Consider the following 24168-nt stretch of genomic DNA (forward strand, 5'->3'; position numbering starts at 1 on the left):
GCAAAGATCATGAAAGCTCATTTCTTCTAATAAAAACTGTTCATCAGAACCGCTATTACAGTTGGATGGTAGCATGAATGGTAGGCGGTCGTCAGAAGACCACAATTTTGAGCTCATGTTAAAGTCCCCTATTAATAAAAACTTGTCCAAAGGATATTGTAATACGACATCATCGAGTTGGGTAAAAAAGATCCGTAATTGATCAGAGAATGAGTAACCTAAATTCTATTTGCATAAATATATAACACACAAATGGACTGTAACTACAGTCTTACCTTGTCTTAACGAGATCGTAATCCAAAGGTCTTCAGCTGAAGAATTAAACTGCGGTTGAGCAATAGTAGCTATGTCCTTACGTATAGCTATAAGCACCCCAACCCCCTTTGATTGATTAGTCAAATTAAAATCACTGTCGCGCCGCCATACGATGTAACGTTCATCAAATAGTTCAGAGTTCATTATACCATCCACTAGCCACGTTTCAGTAAGTCATGATGAAACATGCACCTAGAAGTGAGGGTGATCACTTTAAAAACATACCAAATTATCTGCCGAATAGTTCTGAAACCATGTTTTGATCTCTCTGTCCAAATATCGTATCGGTATTAGTATTCGGTTCATGAAGCTCCAGTTTAATGATAACATGTCGGTGGTTGCAGAGGGCGCGGGGGTGCGTGCGATGCGGCGCGGACGCTGCGAGCGGCGCGCGCGCACCGCGTGATGCGGGGGCCAGGGGCGTGGCCGCGCCGGCTGCAGCTGCTGGCGTGCGCGCTGCTACTGGCGCAGCCGGCGCAGGCGCTGGAGATGTTGGCGCCGGGAAGTGAGTACCCTCCATTATATAAACCATCAAGCGGCGCGCGCGCACCGCGTGATGCGGGGGCCAGGGGTGTGGCCGCGCCGGCTGCAGCTGCTGGCGTGCGCGCTGCTACTGGCGCAGCCGGTGCAGGCGCTGGTGATGCTGGCGCCTGGAAGTGAGTACCCTCCATTATATAAACCATCACGCGGCGCGCGCGCACCGCGTGATGCGGGGGCCAGCGGCGTGGCCGCGCCAGCTGCAGCTGCTGGCGTGCGCGCTGCTGCTGGCGCAGCCGGCGCAGGCGCTGGAGATGCTGGCGCCTGGAAGTGAGTACCCTCCATTATATAAAACATCACGCGACTCGCGCGCACCGCATGATGCGGGGGCCAGCGGCGTGGCTGCGCCGGCTGCAGCTGCTGGCGCAGCCGGCGCAGGCGCTGGAGATGCTGGCGCCTGGAAGTGAGTACCCTCCAAAAATAGTGCACAAGCAAGTTAAATTTGCCCTAAAACACATATTTAGTGAAAATCAACATGGCTTTCTTCATGGAAGATCAACCACATCGAATTTGCTTCTTTGCACTGAAACACTGTCAAAGTATATGTCGGAGCCTTCCCAAGTAGATGTCATATACACTGACTTTAAGAAAGCATTTGATAGAATTGACCATTCTATTCTTCTTGACAAATTACTACTAATAGGGATTCGAGGCAACTTATATCGATGGTTTTCAGCTTATATCGCCAATAGATGTCAAGCCGTTGTTCTAAATGGTTTTAAATCTGCTACTATGTGTATTCCTTCAGGAGTCCCACAAGGATCCATTCTGGGCCCCCTCTTATTTAATATTTTCGTAAATGACATATACTCTAATTTTAAACATTCCAAAATAATACTAGACGCCGATGATATGAAAATACTTTGCCCGGTTAATTGTGGTAGAGACGCTGAACTTTTACAAACTGATCTATATATATTTGTTAGTTATTCTGCAGAACAAAAATTAGAACTCAATATTTCAAAATGCTTTATTTGCACATATACTAGAAAACAGAATGTCATACATGAAAATTACTCAATATCTGGAACATGAATAACAAGAGTATCATCCATTAAAGATCTCGGAGTTATCTTTGATTCAAAGCTTCTATTTGATCTACACATAAACAATTTAATTATTAAGGCTAATAAAACATTAGGGTTTATCATAAGGATGTGTTCTGAACTAACATCAATTAAACTAATGAAAATATTATACTGTGCTTACGTTCGTAGCCATCTAGGATACGCATCTCAAGTATAGAATCCAGTTTATAATTGCATTATTATATTAAATAATCGCATTGAATCAATACAGAAAAGATTCATACGTTACTTACAATTCCGTACAAAAAACTATTACCATAATTACATGTCACGCTGTAAAAAAATTAATTTTTTGCCTCTCCAAGAAAGGCGACGTGTTGCAGACGTTACTTATATACTAAATATAGCAAACGGTAGAGTTAACTGTGCAGAACTGCTAGAGCAGATTGGCTTACGAACCACTGTCAGCTCCCAAAGGCGGGGCAATCTACTTGAAATACAATCAGAAAAAGGTAATTATAGACAGAACAGTTTTAGGTTGTAGGTAAACGACTATACACAATAAATAGTTATTATTTGTGAAAACTTGTAAATAGCTATCTGCTGTATAATAGTAATATGTATCTAGCTGTAAGTTTCCTAAAGTTGTAAAATAAAATAAAATAGAATGGTTTGCAGTGGTATCGAGAGAGGTTTTAGAAGTTCATTTGTGAATAAGCCTCCACCTGGCGTTTTGCCGTCTTCTTGTGAATCAATAGCATCAGCACTCTAACTCATAACTCAAACAATACTCAGCAATAGGTCACGGATGATGGAGTGAACTATAATAAAAGTAAAATACTAATTATTAATCAATGAATATACCTATTTACTCTAATGACGAAACTATTCTCACGAAGACAAAAAACTGAAATAGCCATAAACTCCTAATATGGAGGTAGTGATACAGATGTGGGGTAATCGGTTTATCTCGCTACAAATCGTAAGTAGGCATGCCTACCTAGCCGCCCATACATTGCTGAATATCGTTTAACTGTGACCAATACTTGTCTAAATACGATCTATGAAATACTCGTTGCGTCGTATAGGCATTTTTGGGACTGCCTACCGTACGAATGTAGTATGTATCTAGCGTAAGGAAATATTAAATGAGTCGGTGTTCAATAGAAGTTTGGTTATAGAATAACGGAAGCAAATTAAACTTAATCAAATTAACTTTATTATTGAATATTTTATTTTTATTATATATTGAGTAACTGTATTTATTTATTTTATTTAATACTTTCATAACGAGGTAGGCAATGCTGAGGGGCATATATGGAATGCACGGCCCTGATGTGAGCGTACCCGTACGCTAATTATAAGTGATCACCGCCGCCATATTCTTATAACACAGGAGCGTTGCTGACCTTTTAAGCAGTTACGCACTATTTTTGATTATATCTAGGTCGTACTTGGAACTTCATGCATTCCATAGTTTGTTAGAAAGTGTGTTGAAAACCGCACTGCGGAGAAACACCTCACGCGGCGGGCTGCTGGTGTTGCATAAAAGGCATTTATTTTCTCAAAATTGATTCCTTTAGAATTCTTTTTAATGTTTATTCTAATATACTAGACGCTACTACCGCTTCGGAAACATAAGGTTCTCTGAGAGAAAGGAGAAGGCGCAAGAAACTCTCCCAGCATTATTTGCGCTCTTTTTAATGAAATATAAAATATTGTACGGTCATTGCTATTGCTATAAAATAATCATAATCTAGGCCCAGGCTGTCGGATAACTTAGATATTCAGCTGTGGAGTAGTAGGATTAACGACAAAGCCATTTTTTAATAAAACATTTAAATTATAAATAAGGCTGGGACTTTATTATAAAAGTGTATACCTACATTTACTACCCTTATAGCTATTATGTATCTTATGAAGCCTACTAGAATTAGTTACAAGCGATCCCTTACTTCTAGTGTTATAATAATGAAAATCACTATTAAGAGCAAAAAGGTGACGATTTTTGTGAAAGTATATATTAAATTTTCTTTAATGTACTATGTTGCGCGAGTGTACAATCCGATATGGCGTTACAACCTGTGGCACGCTGCTCGCTATGAACAATTCTGTATGAGCGCGCCTCATAGTTCAGTTCTCACAATTTTTTAAAGATTGCGATAAATGACGCGGCGCTAAGCGTGACGTGTTTGCATTTCGCGGTCGGTGTTGTGAGTTAGTGACGTGCGCACGCGGCTCGCGTGGGAACAGACGCGCTGTGTACCGTGCGCCTTCTATATACAACACACGCTCACAAAACATATTAAAACTCCGCTAACATCGCGAGATGATTTGCCGGACGTTTAGTACGATAAACAGATCACTATGAATACAAGCAGCTGAATTACTTAAAAATTTACGACAAAAAAAAAACGACTTCAAAAACACTATTTAAAATCATTTTTATTGAATCTTAAGTACACTACTAACTAATAATTTGTCTAAATATGTGAAGATCTACTAAATTTGGCAATGCAGCAATGAACGTAAACGCAATTTGATTACAGACAGTTAGAAATTCTGCCACAGATCGCATTCACCCTTACTGTAAGTCGTTAAAGAGTTCCGTTGATCATCAAATTCGACTACGACAATTACTTGACCAAAACGAGGTTGCGGTAGTTGACTCCAATATCCGGATAGTATAAAGTAGATTTGGCCGAGTATCGTTAATCCGCTCCTAAGAATTTATTTATAAAAAAAAAATAGATATAAAAAATACTTTAATCTATACAAACACACATTCTTAGATGTGTACTTATTACAGGAGTCACAACATTTTCCAGAAAATAGTAAAAAATTCGTAAAAGTAAAAAAATTATAATAAATAGTAACAATTGAAGAGTTCCGTTACTTTGTCGTGGATCCCATAATCAGAACCTAACCAAACTCTATCCAAAACTACCTTTGAAGTATAACCTTTCCAATAAAAAAGAATCATTGAAATCGTTTGGCGCGATATTGAGTTATTCGTAAATTAGTCACGCACATACTTATAGCAAATTTTAGACTTGGATGCTGGACCTCAGACCTACCGTCTGAGATTTTCTTAATTTGGTTTCGATATGCACACAAAATTTCCTACAAATCGCTTCAGATGTTATGTAACAAACAAGTTACGGGACAAGAGAATTTTATATATTAGATGTTTCGTCGACAGTTGTTTACAGCCAATTCGCCGTCATTAATTCATTAGGCGACAGATTACCTCATGAGTTGGCAATAAAACCGTTTATAAGTTCGCTGACTTACCGGTATGGGTAACTCGTGTATGGTCTTACGTCAAAACAATCCAACTACATTCTGCCGTATAAAATTTTGCGTATCAATGGAAAATTTTATCGTGACTCGCGCATGGTAAAGACATGTGAATATCCACCATATTTTTATTTATGCATCTTTTACACAGTTCATACTAGTTTAGCTGTCTTTGCTCCCTGTATTGTATGTAAATAATTAATAATATAATTTAGAAATATATTTTTTACATGTAATACTATTATTAATTATTGTAATGTTTGGGAAATAAAGTTATTATTATTATTTTATATTGTGACTTCTGGCCCTACAGATTATTCTTTATAGATCCTCCCGTGCTTTAACATTATTGTTCTAAATTTAAACAGAAAATAGAAAAACAGTGATTTTCTAGATTCCAAAAATTTACGATGACTGTGTCATTTTATTGATTTATACAAGGCTATCATTATTATAACATTATCCTATGATCATCAGATATTTTGCTCATAAACTCACATTTACGTATTTATGAAATAAAATTATAATAATAAATCTTAACAGCATTTCCGTACGGAAAGAAAAAAAGTCTCCTGTAAGATTCTTTAGTGCGAGTGAGCGCGCAATGTTGGCAATACCGTTCTAATGGAATGATCCTTGTTGACTGCCTACTTATCTTTTTTTTTAAATTGACACACTTTTACACAAATTATCTTGCCCCAAATTAGGCATAGCCTGTACTATGAGCAAGACAACGATATATTTAATCATCATCATCAGCCGGAAGACGTCCACTGCTGGACAAAGGCCTCTCCCAAACATTTCCACGATATATAATACAATGTAATTACCTAAACATACATAACTAGATATAAACATCCATATTCATCATATGAATGTTTCAACCTACCGGGATTCGAACCCGGAACCTCCAGCTCAGTAGGGAGGGTCACTAACCACTGGTCTATATGGGTCGTCAGTCTTTACAGAAATATGAGATGTACTAAGTAGTTGGAATGAGTTCGAATTATGCTATTTTACACTCGTCAAAACTTATATACAGGCAAGTAATTTTTAGAAAATCTTTGAATGAAGTAGTACTAACTTTTAAAAATAACATAAAGTCTTCTTTCAGTAAAATAGCCTATCTTCGATATTTAAGGTACTTTCCCTTCATGTCCCATAACTTTGGAACACCCTGTATATCTACAAATAGGTACATTTACTATTCATGAATATAGAATATACAAGGCAATATCCTGTATAAAAACAACAGCCCTACAAATAAACTTGGTATAAAGTTACAGCTGCGAATAAAACAAGAATTTTATGCAAAATGTTGACTATATCGCTGACAGCACTGTCAATACAATGATAATTCTGAAGTTTGCCGAATGTCAAGCAGCCTTGCAAATAAACGCGGGAAATGTTATACGTCCGAATAAACCAATCATAAGAAAAACGTCTATCTGTAAAGATTAACCCCCTTATTCATAATAGTCTGCTAACTTAAAGCAATGCTAATTCTCACTCTGTCTTCTTCTATTGACCTAAGTCAGAATGAGAAAAAACACTCCTTAGCGGCTATTTTAAGTTAGCGGACCATTATGAATAAGGGGGTTAGCATATTCTTGGTTTATTCTCAGGTATAACTTTATACGAAGTTTAATTGTAAGGTCGTAAATGTCAACTCTCAAGTAGATGCAACTTTAATTATCAATTATAAAAATATTTGATAAGCATAAAATGCAAAACATGTTTTTGATTCGACTGAACCAAATGTCGGAACTTCAATAACACAGTGATTAAGTACATTATGAATAATGAAGTTATGTTTTGTTGTGGGAAGAAAATATTTATCATACATTATAAAACATTTTGTTTTACATAAATTTATTACTAATTACTATTAAAGAGATGTCATTTAGTATAAAGATTGTGGTAAGTCTGTTCTCACAAATTAGTAACTTGTTTGTAACACACTAAACCTTAATTATGGATAAATAAAATTTGAAAAACAAAATTTTATGAACAATGCGGGACTCGAACCCACGACCTCCGGCGTTCCGTGCCGGTGCTCTAACCAACTGAGCCAACCGTTCGATTAACGTATCGATATAAAATCTTATAGGTTTTGATCAACTCCCATAATTTCGTTAATTATGGATGATTATTTCGAGCTTAGCCTCAGTAGGTACATAGATTCTTTCCTCAAGTGAGAGGGGAAACTGTTTCTAGTGTTCATTAGATTGACGGTTTATATCAAAGAATTACAATATATTAGCGTATAGACAAACGAAGCTGAACTGTAACTACTAATATAAATGATTGCACAATATTCAAATAATTCCTAAGCGATGTAATAATTGTAATAATACATTAATATAAATTCTTTTTTTTATGGAATAGGAGGAAAACGAGCGTACGGGTCACGTGGTGTTAAGTGATCACCGCCGCCCACATTCTCTTGCAACACCAGAGGAATCACAAGAGCGTTGCCGGCCTTTAAGGAAGGTGTACAGCTTTTTTTGAAGGTACCCATGTCATATAGTCACGGAAACACAGCACAAGGAAGTTCATTCCACAGCTTTGTAGTACGTGGAAGAAAGCTCCTTGAAAACCGCACTGTGGAGGACCGCCACACATCCAGATGGTGGGGATATATCTCATTATCAATTTTCCTCCTTTCACTACAAAGCCTCGAATCGACACTCAATTGTTACAATAATTAATATTCGGTACGTTACGCTCCCTCGTGTAATTCATTATTTCTAGCGACGATGATAGAATTGTTTTCGCTTAAAAAATCGAACGTAAGCACGTCGTTTAGTTATTTAATTTGAATAAATTCTGTGAATTCGTAGAGGCGTTGCGTTGGCGCATGACCTTCCGTTCCCGGTATCTGGTAAACAAAACACCACATTTATTTTAAATTGTTATTGGATTTTATTTATATACTCTCTGTAGTAGATAACGTTCATATAACTCTGTATGTCTTTTCAACTTATCATAATACACACACACACACACACACACATACTCACGCCTTGTTCACATCGGTGTAGGCAGAGACTATAGAACACCACTTGCTTCTCCTTCTATCCTTACAAACCTCACACGCTTCCTCTACATTCATTACTCTTTTCATACATGCTCGCTGGTCGCGGGTGCTTCGAACCTCTCCTTTTCTCAAAACTTCCCCAATTTGGTCCCCAACTTATCATAATAATAATAAATGTTTATTTCAGACACATCCATATTGCGTACTTTTAAAGTCACTGTTACAATAAGTACAATCAGTCAAAATTACTTAAGAATAACAACTATCTGTGAAAATTTAAGATATTAATTTGAATTTTAAAAGTGTGTGTGTACTTATGTATGCACGCAAGAACTTCTTATACTTAAGATACTTCTTTGGCCTAACGAAGCAAAAATCATTAAAACGATTTATTCTTCGTGCTATTCTACGTTTTTAGTAAGATGAAAAAAAATGGCTCTGACAATTAATTATTAAATAATGAATTTATGGACTTGGAACCCTTTGCCTGGCCTAATAATGGACGAAGAATCCAAAAAAAAAACAATGACGCAAACGTCAGAAAATTTTAGGAACCAACTTCAACCTGTTACTCTTGTGTTACAGTGATGCGTGCGCATATTAAAATTTCACTCTCATTATTTTTTCATAACGTGCCTAAAGACATTCTATATCTACAGCTATTTATGGTTGTTACTATGATGCACATTTAACCAATATTTAAGAATGGGATTGTTCTAGTACTCAAAGTAGAAATATTTTTTTTGCTAGAGGAGCGTATACGCGGCCAAAATGATGCTATCTTTAATCTAATAATTGCAGTACCTGGACGACCGAGCCTTGCTCGGATTTGAACAAAAAAAACGAAGAGTACATCTGGATTCGAACCGGGGCCTTCTGCTTTCCGGAACACCCAATGTCCCATAGTCACTGAGCTATTATAGTCTTGTATATAGTGGCGAAATTTACCTTTGTATTCTAATGTTAATGCAGCAGTTTCTCATACATTTTTTTAAATTGAAACTAGCTAGATCAATTTATCGCCCCCGAAACCACCTGTATACTAAATTTCATTAAAATCGTTGCAGCCGTTTCTGAGATTCTTATATATATATATATATATATATATACAAGAACTGCTCGTTTAAAGATATATATTAAAGATAATATGTATGATTATAATATCTTCGTATGATGAAGAGGCTCGTTGGAATCGTGTTTGCGATCAGCGTATCTGTTATTGAAGTACACGATCAACGTAAACAACCTCAGGCGGCCGTTAGTGGGCCGGATATTCGCAAAAACATCCGCGGCCGTTGATCCTGACCGTGGGGCCTCATGGGTCGAGTACATTTTTCATGCCAGTATTGAAACATGCTGTCCGCACGTACGACCGAGCCGGTCGCAAGTCGCGGCCACGTGTTGTGAACTTGATACGATAATATCACGACTTTAATCCGTTCGTTATCGAATTCTGTACGGATTGTTATTTGTTTCAATGTTTGTTGGTGATTCTCCGCGAGGAGGCCACGGAGGGGAGCGGGCCGACGTCACTCGACACGCAACATTCAACACAACACTCGGGCGCCTGTTATCATACGAACTCCGCCGAATTCACCGGAGCGTGTAATGATACGCCGTACGCGATAATATCACAAGTCCACACTGTCGCTCGGTTTTTTTTAAAGGATGAGACAAGCAGGACTTCAAGCCGATGGTATTTGATACGCCCTGCCCTTTACACAAGACTATTGAAAAATCCAAAAATTCTGAGCGGCACTACAATAATTGCGCTCGCCACCTTGAGACATATTATGATATTAAGTCTCATTTGCCCAGTAATTTCACTACCTTACCGAAACACGATAATGTTTAAACATTATTGCTTCACGGCAGAAATAGGCGCCGTTGTGGTACCCATAATCTAGTCGGCATCCTATGCGTGCAAAGGAGCCTCCCACTGGAACTCGTACTTAGGCTGAGATCTATAGAGCGTACCTACTCAGGGTTTACTCAGACTTGACTTACATAAAACTAAGCTGAGTGTAAGCTTAGCATAATCTCTTATTACAATTTTGTAGAAAATACACGCTTTTTATTAGCTTGACCTGTATGTATGTCTGTTTGTAACCGACTGATTTGGGCTCGAATTTGACCCACTTTAAACGGCCAGCTTTCGTTCAAACTGCGTAGATTTTTCGAGGACCGATGACAATGCATTAATTTGATAAAATAATTCCATTCTTCAATTTGCGAAGTAAGATTTTGTTTATTTATATAATTTTCATCTGTAATGTCTATAAGGCGGGAATTGATGTTAATTTTAAATAGCAATCTTTTTGTTTAAGTGTGTTTTTTATTTGTGTGTTGTGGATCAAAGTCAATATTTGACGAAGAAGAATTATTGACAGCTAATTGATATTAATGTGTTATCTTGTAATCTTAAAGTTATGTGAACATTATATATTTTTTTTAATTTCTCATAAAAAACAAACTGTTTATTGCTAAATGGTATTAATGTGTCACAGCTTGAGCATCTTAATGATCTACTGAGTAACAATATAATTCCTTTTGTTTTCATATATTTTTTTTTACTGAGTTATATTTTACCCATGCGATTTTAATATCTTTTACATTAAAATGTCATTACGTTAATGCAGTATAATGTAACAGTTATTAAAGCTGTAAAATAATAGGTCGATTTCATGTTTTATTCGTACAAAAAAAACCGTGTGGTGTCGTGGGAAAAAATGGACAGTTTCCAATGAATTCCACTTTCTAAAATAAAAAAAAAGTGTGTGTATACTTATGTATGCATGCAAGAAGTTATACTTCTTTGGCGTAACAAAACAAATCCTTGAAATTATTTATTCGTCGCGCTATTCTACGTTTGTAGAAAGAACAATATTGTAATTGTCGTTATATAAATTATTGAATATTAACGAATACGGCTGTGTTGGCTTGAACCCTTTGCCTGTCCTAATAATGGACGAAGAAACAAAAAAAAAATAATTAATGTCGCAAACGTCAGAAAATTTCTGAAAACTTTTATTTTTAGATGTCGTTGTTCGCGCGCAACGTAATAGTAAAAGAAAATCATCTTCAATAACATTAAAAAGGTATACATAATGTACATGTTTTGCTTTTATGTGAATGTAATTTTGCAGTTATAAACCTATTTAAATATTCGTTTATTGTATTTTGGTTTGGTTTGGTTTTTAAACGAATAATTTGTTTCAAAATAATTTCTCGTAAACCTGTGTAAACTACGACATGGGTACCATCAAAAAAAGCGCGTATGTACCTTCCTTAAAGGCCGGAAACGCTCCTGTGATTCCTCTGTTGTTGCAAGTGAATGTGGAATGTGATCACTTCACACAAACCGTACGCTCGTTTGTCCTCCTTTTCCATAAAAAAAAAAAAGTAGCCACCAGTCGCCACATGCGCTCCCGTCTCCCGCCCATATTCGCTGCCAATCTACTTTTTTTCATTAAAAATTTAAAATACTTGTGGCATAATGATCTAGTAATGGAGTAATTACACGGCTCGCCGGTTACTTTTCTAACAATTGTTTGTACACGGCGGTTTAGCCGAGAACAATGTCGGTACTAAGTACCTTGTAACTGGATTATCAGTTAATTATTGTTGCAAACTTTCAAAGTATGTCGGTATTGTATTAATTGTAAAATTGTAAAGTGGTAATATCTAGATTCTAGAGATAGTTAATCCAATGTCAATTAATAACCAGTATTACCAGTGGCTCCGGTGTACAGGATTCCGAATAGATTTTGGGTACCACTACGGCGCCTATTTCTGCCGTGAAGCAGTAATATGTAAACATTATTGTATTTCGGTCTGAAGGGCGCCGTAGCTAGTGAAGTCACTGGGCAAATGAGACTTAACATGTTGCAGATGTCCATGAGTTGAATTTGTGGCTTTCCAGCAGTTGAACCACTTGTCCGTTTGTCCGTGTTCAAAGACCTCACGACAGAAATGAAAACTGCATCAAATCGAGGTTAATTAATATGAAATATAACTGGGGTAATAATTTGGGGTGGGGTTATAATTTCAACAATACATGTAATTTTAATTGCGTATCAATTTTGCTCTGACCAATCGCCCTCCCTTAGTCAGCTCGAGCCGACTTTACCCGAACCAAAGTTACACAGCCGAGCGTGACAGCTTATTCTCATTATATATCTACAAAATAAAGTGCTCTAAGTTAGCTTTCACTTCAAAAATGTTCTTCAGGGTGTCTTATGCTTAGTAACTATCATTTGTAGCGTCCCATATTTCGATGTTACTTTCGAAAGTTTTTTATGTAAGGGTTAAGACTTAAGTATAACTTATAATAACCCAAATTGAATAGCAATAAATTGGTAAATATTAATGACATTATAGTAAAAAATAAAAAACCAAACATTATATTTATGTCTCACAATATTCTAATTAATGACGAAATAATTTAAATTAAATACCAGATTAGTGTGTTTATCTGAGCAAGATGAAGACATTTTATGTTTGTGTATTCATTAAGTATACATTTGTAATAATATTGAAGTAAAGCTGAAATATGTAATGTGGATGGACCCATCTGGCCAAGATCGCCGGTATAAGTTGGTTGATGAGGGCATCAGGAAACACACACATACGCGCTTGTCCGCACACCAACACAAACACACAACACACATTTATTTTGCACCAATAAATTATTTTTTTTATTTTATTTAAATATATATATATATATATATATATATATATATATATATATATATATATATATATATATATATATATATATATATATATCATTTTATTTAATTTAAATTATTAGGTAATTATTAATTAAATATTCTACATTAAAAATTGAAATGGAGGAAGAGCGGTGTCTTTCAATACAGGCATTAATTGCTTACCGGAGGACACTAGCCCAAATTATGTTAATGTAAAAAAAAAAATCGCAGGACCGATCGTCATGGCGATCTTTGGGGGAGGCCATTGTCCAGTAGTGGACGTCTTCCGACTGAAATGATGATGTAATGTGGCGTACGAGGAGATCAACAGTTCTACGAAGTTCTCGAGCCCACGGCGGCTGGATCGCAAGTTAACATAAGACACGCAGTATCAACGGCATCCTTTCAAATTTTTTAACGAACTTCCTTCCATAGTTTGGACAATGTATATGGCCTTCAAGAAACGTGTAAAACTTTCTCAGAAGAGTGGCAATATTGCCCTTGTGACTTTTTGGTTCCGTAGCCATATGGCCAAAAACGGAACCGTTAAAAATTCAACATCATCATACGTCATGTCTGTCTGTCTGTCCGTTCGTATGTCACCGCCACTTTTTTCCGAAACTATAAGAACTATTTGTAAGTAGATATATCCTGTGAACCGCATTAAGATTTTCATACAAAAAAAAACAACAAAAAATTAATTTTGACGGTGAATTTTGATACTTAGAACTATCTATGGATAGGTGTTCAAAAATGATATTGAGGTTTCTATTATATTTTTTTTTTCTAAACTGAATAGTTTGCGCGAGCGCTCCTCCCCCCCCCCCCCCCGTAACTTCTAAAATAAGAGAATGTTAAAACTAAAAAAATATACAAGGTGAAACTAAATGGGTATACTATGCTTTGAACCAGACATTCCTTAGGTCATCTCTAATGACTATGTGAAGTCAGAAATTAATTAGCATTATATTTTAATACAATATTTAAATTGCTAAGTTTTCGCAAAAACTATGATTACCTCAGCCCTAATCAGCTGTTTTTTTGACCTCTCTTTGACCTAAAACAGATGAAAAATGTAGATGTGACATAATATCAGATAATAGTAAAACACCTACTATTCATTGCAGCTGTGAAGCAATTTGTGTTCTCATTTTGCCATGAAGACAAAGTTATTTTGTATGTGCATTTGCTTTAGCTGACATTGCAAATACTTCTAAATTTGTATTTACTGTAGTTATGTATTACCCAATAAAGATAGATAATTCTAATCTAATTATGAAACTATGTTATGTTAGTATTTACTCTGATTTCCGCGAGTGTTACACATTTAAATAAAACACGTTTAAAAGATAAAAACTAGTGTAATTGTAACTGTGTTTTTTAAATATGTTAACATTTTGTGTTTATTTAAATATGTTAGGTTGAAAAGATTGGCATTTCTGCGTTAATACTCTTTGAATTGTGCTTTGAAACACGATATTTACTGTTCTGTGTGTGTGTAAATGTCTATTCTAAAGGCACCCTATGCACTGCACCATTTTTAATTCAAGATTTGTTTATTATGTTCGAAATTAAATGAGTTCACGTTTTTGATAAGTTATTACGTAAGCACTTCAATGTAGAATTATTTGAAGTTTTCTTCAAGTTACATTGAAAATAATTCCAAATTTGTAATTGTAGATTATGGGTTCCACAACAGCACCTTTTTCTGCCGTGAAGCAAAAATTTGTAAGCATTATTATGGTTTGGTCTGAATGGCACTGTAGCTGTTGTTATTACTGGGCAAATGAGACGACATTTTAATTCAATTTTTTATCCAATAAAGATAATTCTAATAGACTCCTATTAATAAATTGTTCTTCACGGATTTTTTTTGTCAAATATGGATCTTTGACCATCCTCGTATTAATAATTGGTACTCCATTCCCGAACCGGGTTTCCTACCCGGCCTGGGTATGGAATGGGGCAGTTATTGAGATTTTCGTAGGAAATTTCTCACTAGCAGCCCATATTTCAGAAATGTAGATGCTCGCCCCCTATTACGTGAGAATTAAACAGTGAAACGTGGGTGGAAAAAATACACCTTTAACCCTTCAGGAATACAGATGTGAAACGGTGTAATGTTATGTAATTTATTATTTTGTTTATTTGTTTCGCAATAACAGGCAGTAAAAAATGAATGAATAAATACATAGACACAAGCCACATTTCATGTAGTATGCATACTCCTTAATCATAGATTATTGTTTATGTTTAAGTCCATAGGTAGGTGACCTCATTCTGTTTATAAACAAAGGACCCGCCTAAAACTGGCAGTCTCTTTAAAAGTTAGGGTTGTTTAAGAAAAGAAATTGAAAAATAATATTTTTATTTCGTAGGGAATTTTTTTCTTTTTTTTTATTAAAACTTAAACATCACCATACTATTGCATATGACCCAAATAACGTACCATTGAAGGGATGTTATACCCTTTCTGGTTCACGTTGTATATGATGTACATTATCATGCAAACTTCCATCGAAAATTGGTTTGAACGAGATCTAGTAAGTAGTTTTTTTTAATATGTCATAAATCGTTAACATACAAGAACTTTATGGGCGTGTTCGACTCGCACTTGGCCGCTTTTTTGTCTTTGCAAAAGAGTATGGGCGCCGGTTATCACCAAGGTGACCCTGATTGGTCGCTAGCGCAACTGCGTTTCCCCTATTTCATAAACTAGTCTCGCCATAAAAAACTTAAAGACTATTTCAGTTTGCGTTAAATACGGCGTTGTACCGAGTTGTAGAGTCATTAATCATGCCGGTACGTCTGTATCGTTGACGTGTACGAATCGTCGCAACACGGAGAAAAACATCTATTGGTTTTGACAAACGGCTGCGGGCGACCTACTCTCGCTTCATTCACCGAATCACACGACCACTGTACTCTGAACTCACCGGCTGACGTACATTTCACAACACTTTTTCACAATGTATTTCCCATGAGAATAGTTGTTGTATATTATATATTCTCGTTGGTTATATTTGTGTGTATTGCAATGTGATTGCGACAGTCGATGGGACTGTCTTTGAGTATAAATACAGTTGGAGGCGGCATTTTGAATACACATTTGCTGTTAGACGACCGATGAAAATACGCCAGGTTTATTACTGTAGAATGCGTGCATTGCTTAAAATAGAGGTTAACAGTCAACCTCAATTTTTATTCGACGTTTACACATCTTTCGCAGTCTCTCTAGATAATACATACGTACGTATAAATGATCTGAGGTTGTTAATTTGAAATACTACCAAACAGTGTCAGACAAATTTTTCGTTCGCCTTTTGGATTTAGGCCTGAACCGCCAAAGTAGCAAGGGTAGCTCTAAATCTTTTTGCCACAATAGCTGTACTGCTCCATTTTCCAGAGGAAGTATAGGTTTGTCAGTAACCACATTAACGATGATGATTCAAATTTAAATATTTTTATTCAAAATACGATTCTAATTTTCTATTATTTTTTATAAAATTTAAAAAAAAATCTATGTTCAATTAATATGCCTAGTTCGCGTTGCGATATTATAAGTCTCGTTACGGTAAGACGGCTGGATTTGGGATAACTTTATTATCGTAAGAATATTTTTAATAAATATATCTGCTGTGTGAATAAGTTTTGATTGTAGTTCAAGTTTCTAAATATTTACTTAATTATTATAACTACTAAGAAGTCCGCAGTTGCATAAATTCCTTTGTGTCGACAAGCAGTAGTGAGCAATTACTCTTTGTGATTCGACTTGAGGGGCGTGGAATTTCTCTAATCCTGCGTCTCAGACTCAAGGTGACGGCCGCGCTTGCAGAGTTTTCAGGAATCCTGAGTGGCACCGTGAATTTCTTTCTCTCTCATTCCTTCTTATCACAAACAATATCATCCCAACGAAAGCCTCGAAAACAACACAGCTGCTTATATTTCATGATCACCATTCTTCTACAATATGATCCCAGAAAATGTACAAAACAAATGTGGTATACGAAATTTAAAAGAATTGTTTAAAAACGTTTGTGTGGGAAAGGTTACTATAGCATATACGATTTTCTTAATGATACCACAGACTGGGAATTAAGCGAACACCTTCAGGCTCTTTAATTATAAATGTTTATTTTACGATATCACATTGCAATCCATATTTTTATATAAAAAAAAGCCCGCTGAGTTTCTTGCGCCCGTTCTTCCCAGGTCTGAGTCTATTTTGAATGGGTGGCAGTTTTTGACATTGATTTTGAATAAAAATATTTGATTTTGATGAATGTTGTATTCAAGCTCCGCGTACACAAGGCCGTTGAGTATATAGACGGCGTGTATATATTATGTCTATTATCTGTGCCGAATACTGAGAGCGCGACACCCGGCGCACTAGCCTGACAAATGCCACGCGCCACGGCGCAATGAAAACACGGGAAACATTTTAACAACACGCCTTTCCGCTAGGGTTGCCACTTGTCAGTCCAGCTGATTATGTCCAAAAATATTAATATATTAACTTGATATTTTATTACTAGCGCACTCGGCAGATATTGTGCTTGTTAGTCCGCGCCGGGTGTCGACAAGCCTTAAATCGTCCCTGTGTGGTTTCGGTGGCGGAGTTAAGTTCGAGAGGCATAATAAATTATTATAGGTATATCGATCAAATATGTGAACAGTGCGCATCGTTAAAATTAATATTTTTGAAATAAATTCGTTTATATTGATAGTCTAGTTAAGTCTTTTAATATTGATTAGTCATTAGTGTTATGAAATATTTAAATATTTGAAAATCATGCGTAACCTTGTATTGAGGCAAACTAAAAAATACTTATTGTATTAGACTGTTGGCTGTAGTCCGAGGCGAGATAGAAAGACAACCGATACTCAAGATATGAAATAAATTTGAGTCATTTTCTTCAGCACGGAGTGTGGACCACAATCGCAATTAAACGGATAAAAGTAAATTAAATGGATTTTGACTTCAGACATTGTTCAAGTGAGGAAGCATGGCCGGTTGTCATAACTGTTTATATGATTTTACAACAAGAACCCTGAGAATTTTTAAAACTAAAGTATTACGAAATTAAAAAGAATTGCCCAAAAAAGGTTTCGTGTCGTAAAGGTTACTATAACATAAATGACTTTCTTAATGATTCCACAGATTGGGAATGGAGCGACCGCCCTCAGGCTATCAAATAATCAGTATAATTGTACAATATTAATTTGCAAATATATTTTTTGTTGGAAAAACAAGCCCGCTGAGTTTGTTGCGCCCATTCTTCTCAGGTCTGACGCATTCTTTTTGGATTGGGTAGTTATTGACTTTCAATAAGTGATGTATCTGTCATATCTTATTTTGAATAAAAATATTTAAATTTGTCAGGTGAATATTAAATCTTCACCTAACATATATCCTACGTGGAACACTCAATAGCCCAGTTGTCAACCCTAATAGCAGCACTCTTGTATCTAAGCGGGATGTACAAGAAAATCGTATCAGGTACCTTGAATGAAATGTAACTATTTTAAAGATTGTTTTGAACGTTTTGACTCCAGTTACATAAAGCTGCACGTGTGGTCTTCTGTTTTTAACGGAACTGGACCTGTACTAGGTCCTTTTTAAATACAATTAGATGTAATCAATTTGTTATTTTTTTAAATTGATAACCCTTATTTCTGGGATTAATTACACAATTTAAATTTGAAAACAAAATTTATGAACGATGCGGGTACTCGAACCCGCGACCTTTCGGGTTCAGTCCGAGCGCTCCTCCAATAAGCCAACCGTTTGAGTGACGTAACGTTCATAAATCTTGATATGTCTTGTTCAACTCTCAGGTTGTGGCTTCACCTACAGGCTCTACTTGACAGTTGATAATATACTGAACCTCAATATTTGCATATTAGGAAATTGACTTGAGATGTCGCTCTATCAAATATAAGCTATTCGATGTCAATTAATTAGATGTGTTCAATATATTTCGTATTACGAATGTGAGATGAACTATGTATGTTCAATCATTCAAGCCCACCTGTCTTCATACATCCCTGATCTGATCGTGGAGTACTACATCTAGGTCGAACTTTACAGGCACGTCAATATACTTTCAACAATCCTCTGTGCATGGCCAATCTAATTCAACCCAAGTGCGCTCAATAGTTATGACGAACGCACGAATGCTTTTTTTTTAATGAAAATAAGGGACAAGACGAGCAGGACGTTCAGCTGATGGTAATTGATACGCCCTGCCCATTACAATCCAGTGCCGCTCAGGATTCTTGAAACCCCCAAAAATTCTGAGCGGCACTACAACTGCGCTCGTCACCTTGAGACAAGATGCTTAGTCTCATTTGCCCAGTAATTTCACTAGCTACGCCGCCCATCAGACCGAAACACAGTAATGCTTACACATTACTGCTTCACGGCAGAAATAGGCGCCGTTGTGGTACCCATAATCTAGCCGGCATCCTGTGCAAAGGAGCCTCCCACTGGTTACCTAGTTCCTCGCCTAATTAAATTACCCACTGATGAACGTGACCTTATAAGTCCTCGTAATATTAATAAAAAACTGAAATCATACTTTTTAAGTCACTTAAAACAAATATAATATATACACATTTAAGTCTTTGTTAGCAGATATTACAAACCCTTGTGGTTTTCTGATGCTAGTTATAAGTATATTGGTATGTAAACATTTATGTAAATAAATAAAATAAAAATTCAACAGTTCATCATCCATCGTTCCATCTATATATATAAAAATGAATTGCTGTTCGTTAGTCTCGCTAAAACTCGAGAACGGCTTGATCGATTTGGCTAATTTTGGTCTTGAATTATTTGTGGAAGTCCAGAGAAGGTTTAAAAGGTGAATAAATTCGAAAATGTTCGGAATTAAATAAAAACAACAATTTTGTTTTTCCTTTGATGTGTCCCCCGTCGTTCACAAATAAAATCGAAAGAATAGTTTAACATGAATAACTAATTAGAATCTTAATATCGTTCTCCGGAGGAAAAAAAAACTTAATTTTAGCTACCTATATATAGCTGGTAGATTTTATGTACGATTTAATATTTGGTACGTCTGAGAATCGGTCGTCATCTATTTTTTATACTTACCCCAAAATTTTTTGTTCTTTTTACTTTATATGGCAATACAACGGTTGCTGGGTCAGCTAGTCATAAATAAATCAAACAGGGTTCTTTTTGATTTATTGATGATGGAAGTTATTAGATTTATACACCTTTGTTTCTATAGCACAATGCAAAAAAAATACTTTAAAGTAACAAAGCTTTACTTTACTTTTTTGATACTATTATACTTTTACCCTCGCCGATTTTTAGTCCGTCTTTCTTGCCGATATTAGAAGAAAAAAAAACTAAAATAACAACTAAAATCAAAGATATAATTAATGAATGTATTTTCAAACAACCCAATAGTTCGTAATACCTGCTATATTGTGTAGGCCCCGAATCTTGAGCGATGAATGAAAGCGTTAAGACTTTTTATATGATGAATCCTGCGTACATTCGGTGCAATCCGTCCTTGAGATTATTTTGAGACCCTTTTTTCGACATAATATGAATATATATATACAATTCACCTCTTAACATCCGTGCACCGGGTCCGTGATATTATATGTTTGGAAACGTTATATGATTGCAAATTGTTGCCGTGGACGTGCCACATTACATTTATTATTATTATTATTAAATTTTGCTAATACGTGAAACTAAGATGCCGGGTTGAGTAGTAAAAGTTTGTTTTTTTATAGAATTAGAAGAGAACAAACGAGCGTACGCGTCACCTGGTGTTGAGTGATCACCGCCGCCCACAATCTCTTACAACACCAGAGGAATCACAGGAGCGTTGCCGGCCTTTACGGAAGGTGTACGCGCTTTTTTTGAAGGTACCCGCATGAGGAAGCTCATTCCACAGCTTTGTAGTACGTGGAAGAAAGCTCCTTGAAAACCGAACTGTGGAGGACCGCCACACATCCAGATGGTGAGGATGATATCCTAACTTGTGGCGTGTCGTGCGAAGGTGGAATTCGGCAGCAGGAATCAGGTTAAACAGCTCTTCGGAACATTCCCCGTGATAAATGCGGTAGAAGACACACAATGAAGCGACATCTGTACGCAACGCCAAGTTTGTAAAAATAATACTAAAATAAATGAGAAAGACACTGGGATCACATATCATCTGTAATTATTTTGTATTTGATTAATTCCTATGTAAAATAACACGAAGCGTATGTTAAAAATGTTGAAAGATGCCATTGAGTGTCAATATGTCACGCACACAAGCATCTAATAGTTGCCGTAATAAAAAAGCTATCGTTCTTAGGTAGTGCGGTATCTAATTGGAGCGCTGCGGAGACCAATCCAATTAATCAAAGAATTGAGTTCATCATAACTATTTTATACTTATCAATTTTAAATTGTAATTTTATTATTATGTATTATTTTATGCGCCGTAATGGCAGGGACTTGATGGTTGGTCAAGTGATCCCCGAGCTAGTCGATGGCTGATGTAAAATGAGTATTTTGTATAAGCAATTGATCCATTAGTAAGGGAAGTAGCGTATAGTGACACAGTAACTTGACTCGTAACCCGCGGTGTTGGGTGTCGATTGGCTTTCTTGTTGCCGGCCGCCGCCTGAACCTCGACTGATGGCTCTCTTTTATAAAACAAGTGTTAGTCTGCAGCTACGTCTGCGGAAATTTCGCTAAAATACTATATTATATTTTGCATTTTCCTCCCCATTTTCAGAATATTGTTCTTTATAGAATTCCTGAATTTGGAATAAATTTTATAAATATAATATGGGTAGTGAAATTACTGAGCAAATGAAACTTGACATCTTATGTCTCAAGGTAACGTACGCAGTTCTAGTGCCGCTCAGAATTTTCAGGTTTTTCAATAATTTTGAGCGGCGCTACATTGTAATGGGCAGGGCGTATCAATTACCATCTAGCTAGCTAGCTAGCTCGTCTGGTCCCATATTTTGATAAAAAAAATAACACAGCTAACCTGTGATTCCTCTGGTGTTGTAAGAGAATGTGGGCGGCGGTGATCACTTAACACCAGGTGACCCGTACGCTCGTTTGTTCTCTGTTCCATAAAAGTAACTAAAATATTTGGTTCAATTGGTCAATTTGTAAGTTTTCATAATAATAATGAAACCAAGTTGTCTGTAAAGACTTTTTGGTACCCCATGATTGTGCGTCTTGTTTCGGGTGTATCACAGGTAGGGGATAACATTATTCGATGGATATTGGTGTTCAGTTATTTCGAATACTAAATAATATAGTATTCGAATAATTCGCATAAAACGTATTTTCCTAATACTGCCGTAATCAATTACAGTAAATTAAAAAAAGAACTTTACCGAATAATATATAACTTTTTGATTAGTGGTTAATATCGTAACCTTTTAACTAAGTATTGTGTAATTTTCGGAAACTTCACCGCTTTAAGTGTTAATTTTAAGTTCTGTTAATATTTATTATTGTAATACTATTTATTTCCTCTACATAAATAAAAAAATATGAATATCCGAACTGATCACAGGGAGTGCTCAAAGTGTTTGAAATGATTCAAGAATTTCATCACAAACTCACATCAATCCAAAATGAGATACCCAAGAACTTTCTTTCACGTATAGCCAAACTGTGATATAAATTTTCCTCCGCAGTATTTCTAACTTTTTCTTTATAAGTTTCTAAAAGGCTGGCCACTCTCCTATTGTTCCTTACCATCACGTGAGGCGTTGCTCACTTTACCCCCATTCCATAAAAAAGGTACAATACTGGTATAGTGTCGTGGAAAGGAAATCACGTAAAAATGTTTTGAGTTTTCTTTAGTGTTAATTCCGCCAATAATTGTCTGGAGGAGGCATCCTCAGGAGATGTTGACTGGTCAAACTCTGGCACGAGACTCGACGAGATTCAAAAACTCAAAACATTTGGATAACTATGGATTTCCGCAAAGTAACACCTACTTCAATAAATTTTCAAAGAAATCACGGACAAGCATAAACTTTGAGAATTCCTTTCAATATTAAATACGGAATAGAGCCAGTAGTACCTACGGAGTCACAGACAGACAAGACAGTAGATAAAAATTACTAAAACTTGTTTTGATTGTTATTTTCAAATTAACATAAAAGATTTAAAATATTATATGTCTGATAAGCTGCAGCATTTTAAATGAATCCGTTTCATTTATATGTAAAGCAATGTAGATCTGCTATTGTAGGGAATGTAAATCTGTCGAGTGTACAGATGAGGTCAGGTCTGTACAGAGAAGAGAACCCCCTGTCTGTCTGTAACGGAAAGGATCGCGTGTACACCATCTGCCGGGGTCGACGACCTCAGCCGACAACCCCAGCCCCTCGCGACCCCTCACACCCTCGGACCCCCTCATCCCCTCTCACCTCTGTCAACAAACGCATCAGTCACGTTTCCGTTATAATGTTTACCGGCCATTTTGGGCAACAAATATCATGCTACGATTAATCGGCATGTATAAGATTATTGTTAAATACCTAAAGAAAGTAGGTAAGCTCGTGGTACGGTCAGCATAACCACTTATCCATTCGGATGGTTTAATTAGTGTTTTTTTTTAATCATCGTTGAAGTCTAGATGATTATGAGAGATTACTTGTCAAGTCAAGCCAATAGTTATTTAATAATATAATATTGACACACATTTACACAAATTATCTTGACAAACTAAGGATAGCCTGTACTATGGGTACAAGACAATGATATATTTAATACAATATACTTACTTAAACATACATGAATACATATATATAAACATCCATGACTCGGAAGCAAACATCCATATTCATCATAATATAAATGTTTGCACCTACCGGGATTCGAACCCGGGACCTCTAGCTCAGTAGGCAGGGTCACTAACCACTGGGCTATATGGTCGTCAATTAATTAGTTGCTGATCGGATTCTACACCTAATCGCATACCTGATGGCGCTAAAATTATTCTGAGGATTTTTTTTTCTCGAAAACAATCCGTCAAAGCTCACCTTTTTTGGTCAACACCCAGCTGTCTCACTGTACACGAGACTGGCCTGCAGCTTCTTGTATAGCAATATCATGACCTGGGTAGAATTTTAGAGCTAAAGTATTTCAACAAACCGAAACGGCATTCTCCTATTCAATATGAAATGACATTTTTAGTGAAATCCTTTAATAAATTACGTATGTAAG

At 36.2% G+C, this 24168-nt stretch overlaps 1 protein-coding gene across 1 annotated transcript in view; it reads left to right on the forward strand.

The window, feature by feature from the left end:
* The first annotated feature begins 746 nt into the window (after positions 1 to 746).
* The window catches only part of LOC126966639 (insulin-like receptor), a 138258-nt gene continuing 114836 nt past the window's right edge, over positions 747 to 24168 (forward strand). Inside the window, exon 1 of the mRNA XM_050810799.1 lies at positions 747 to 820. Within this exon, the coding sequence (XP_050666756.1) occupies positions 805 to 820 (16 nt within the window). The 5' untranslated portion in view covers positions 747 to 804. The remainder of the gene's footprint in view (positions 821 to 24168) is intronic.

Source organism: Leptidea sinapis, chromosome 10 (assembly GCF_905404315.1).
Source record: "Leptidea sinapis chromosome 10, ilLepSina1.1, whole genome shotgun sequence".
NCBI lineage: Eukaryota > Metazoa > Arthropoda > Insecta > Lepidoptera > Pieridae > Leptidea > Leptidea sinapis.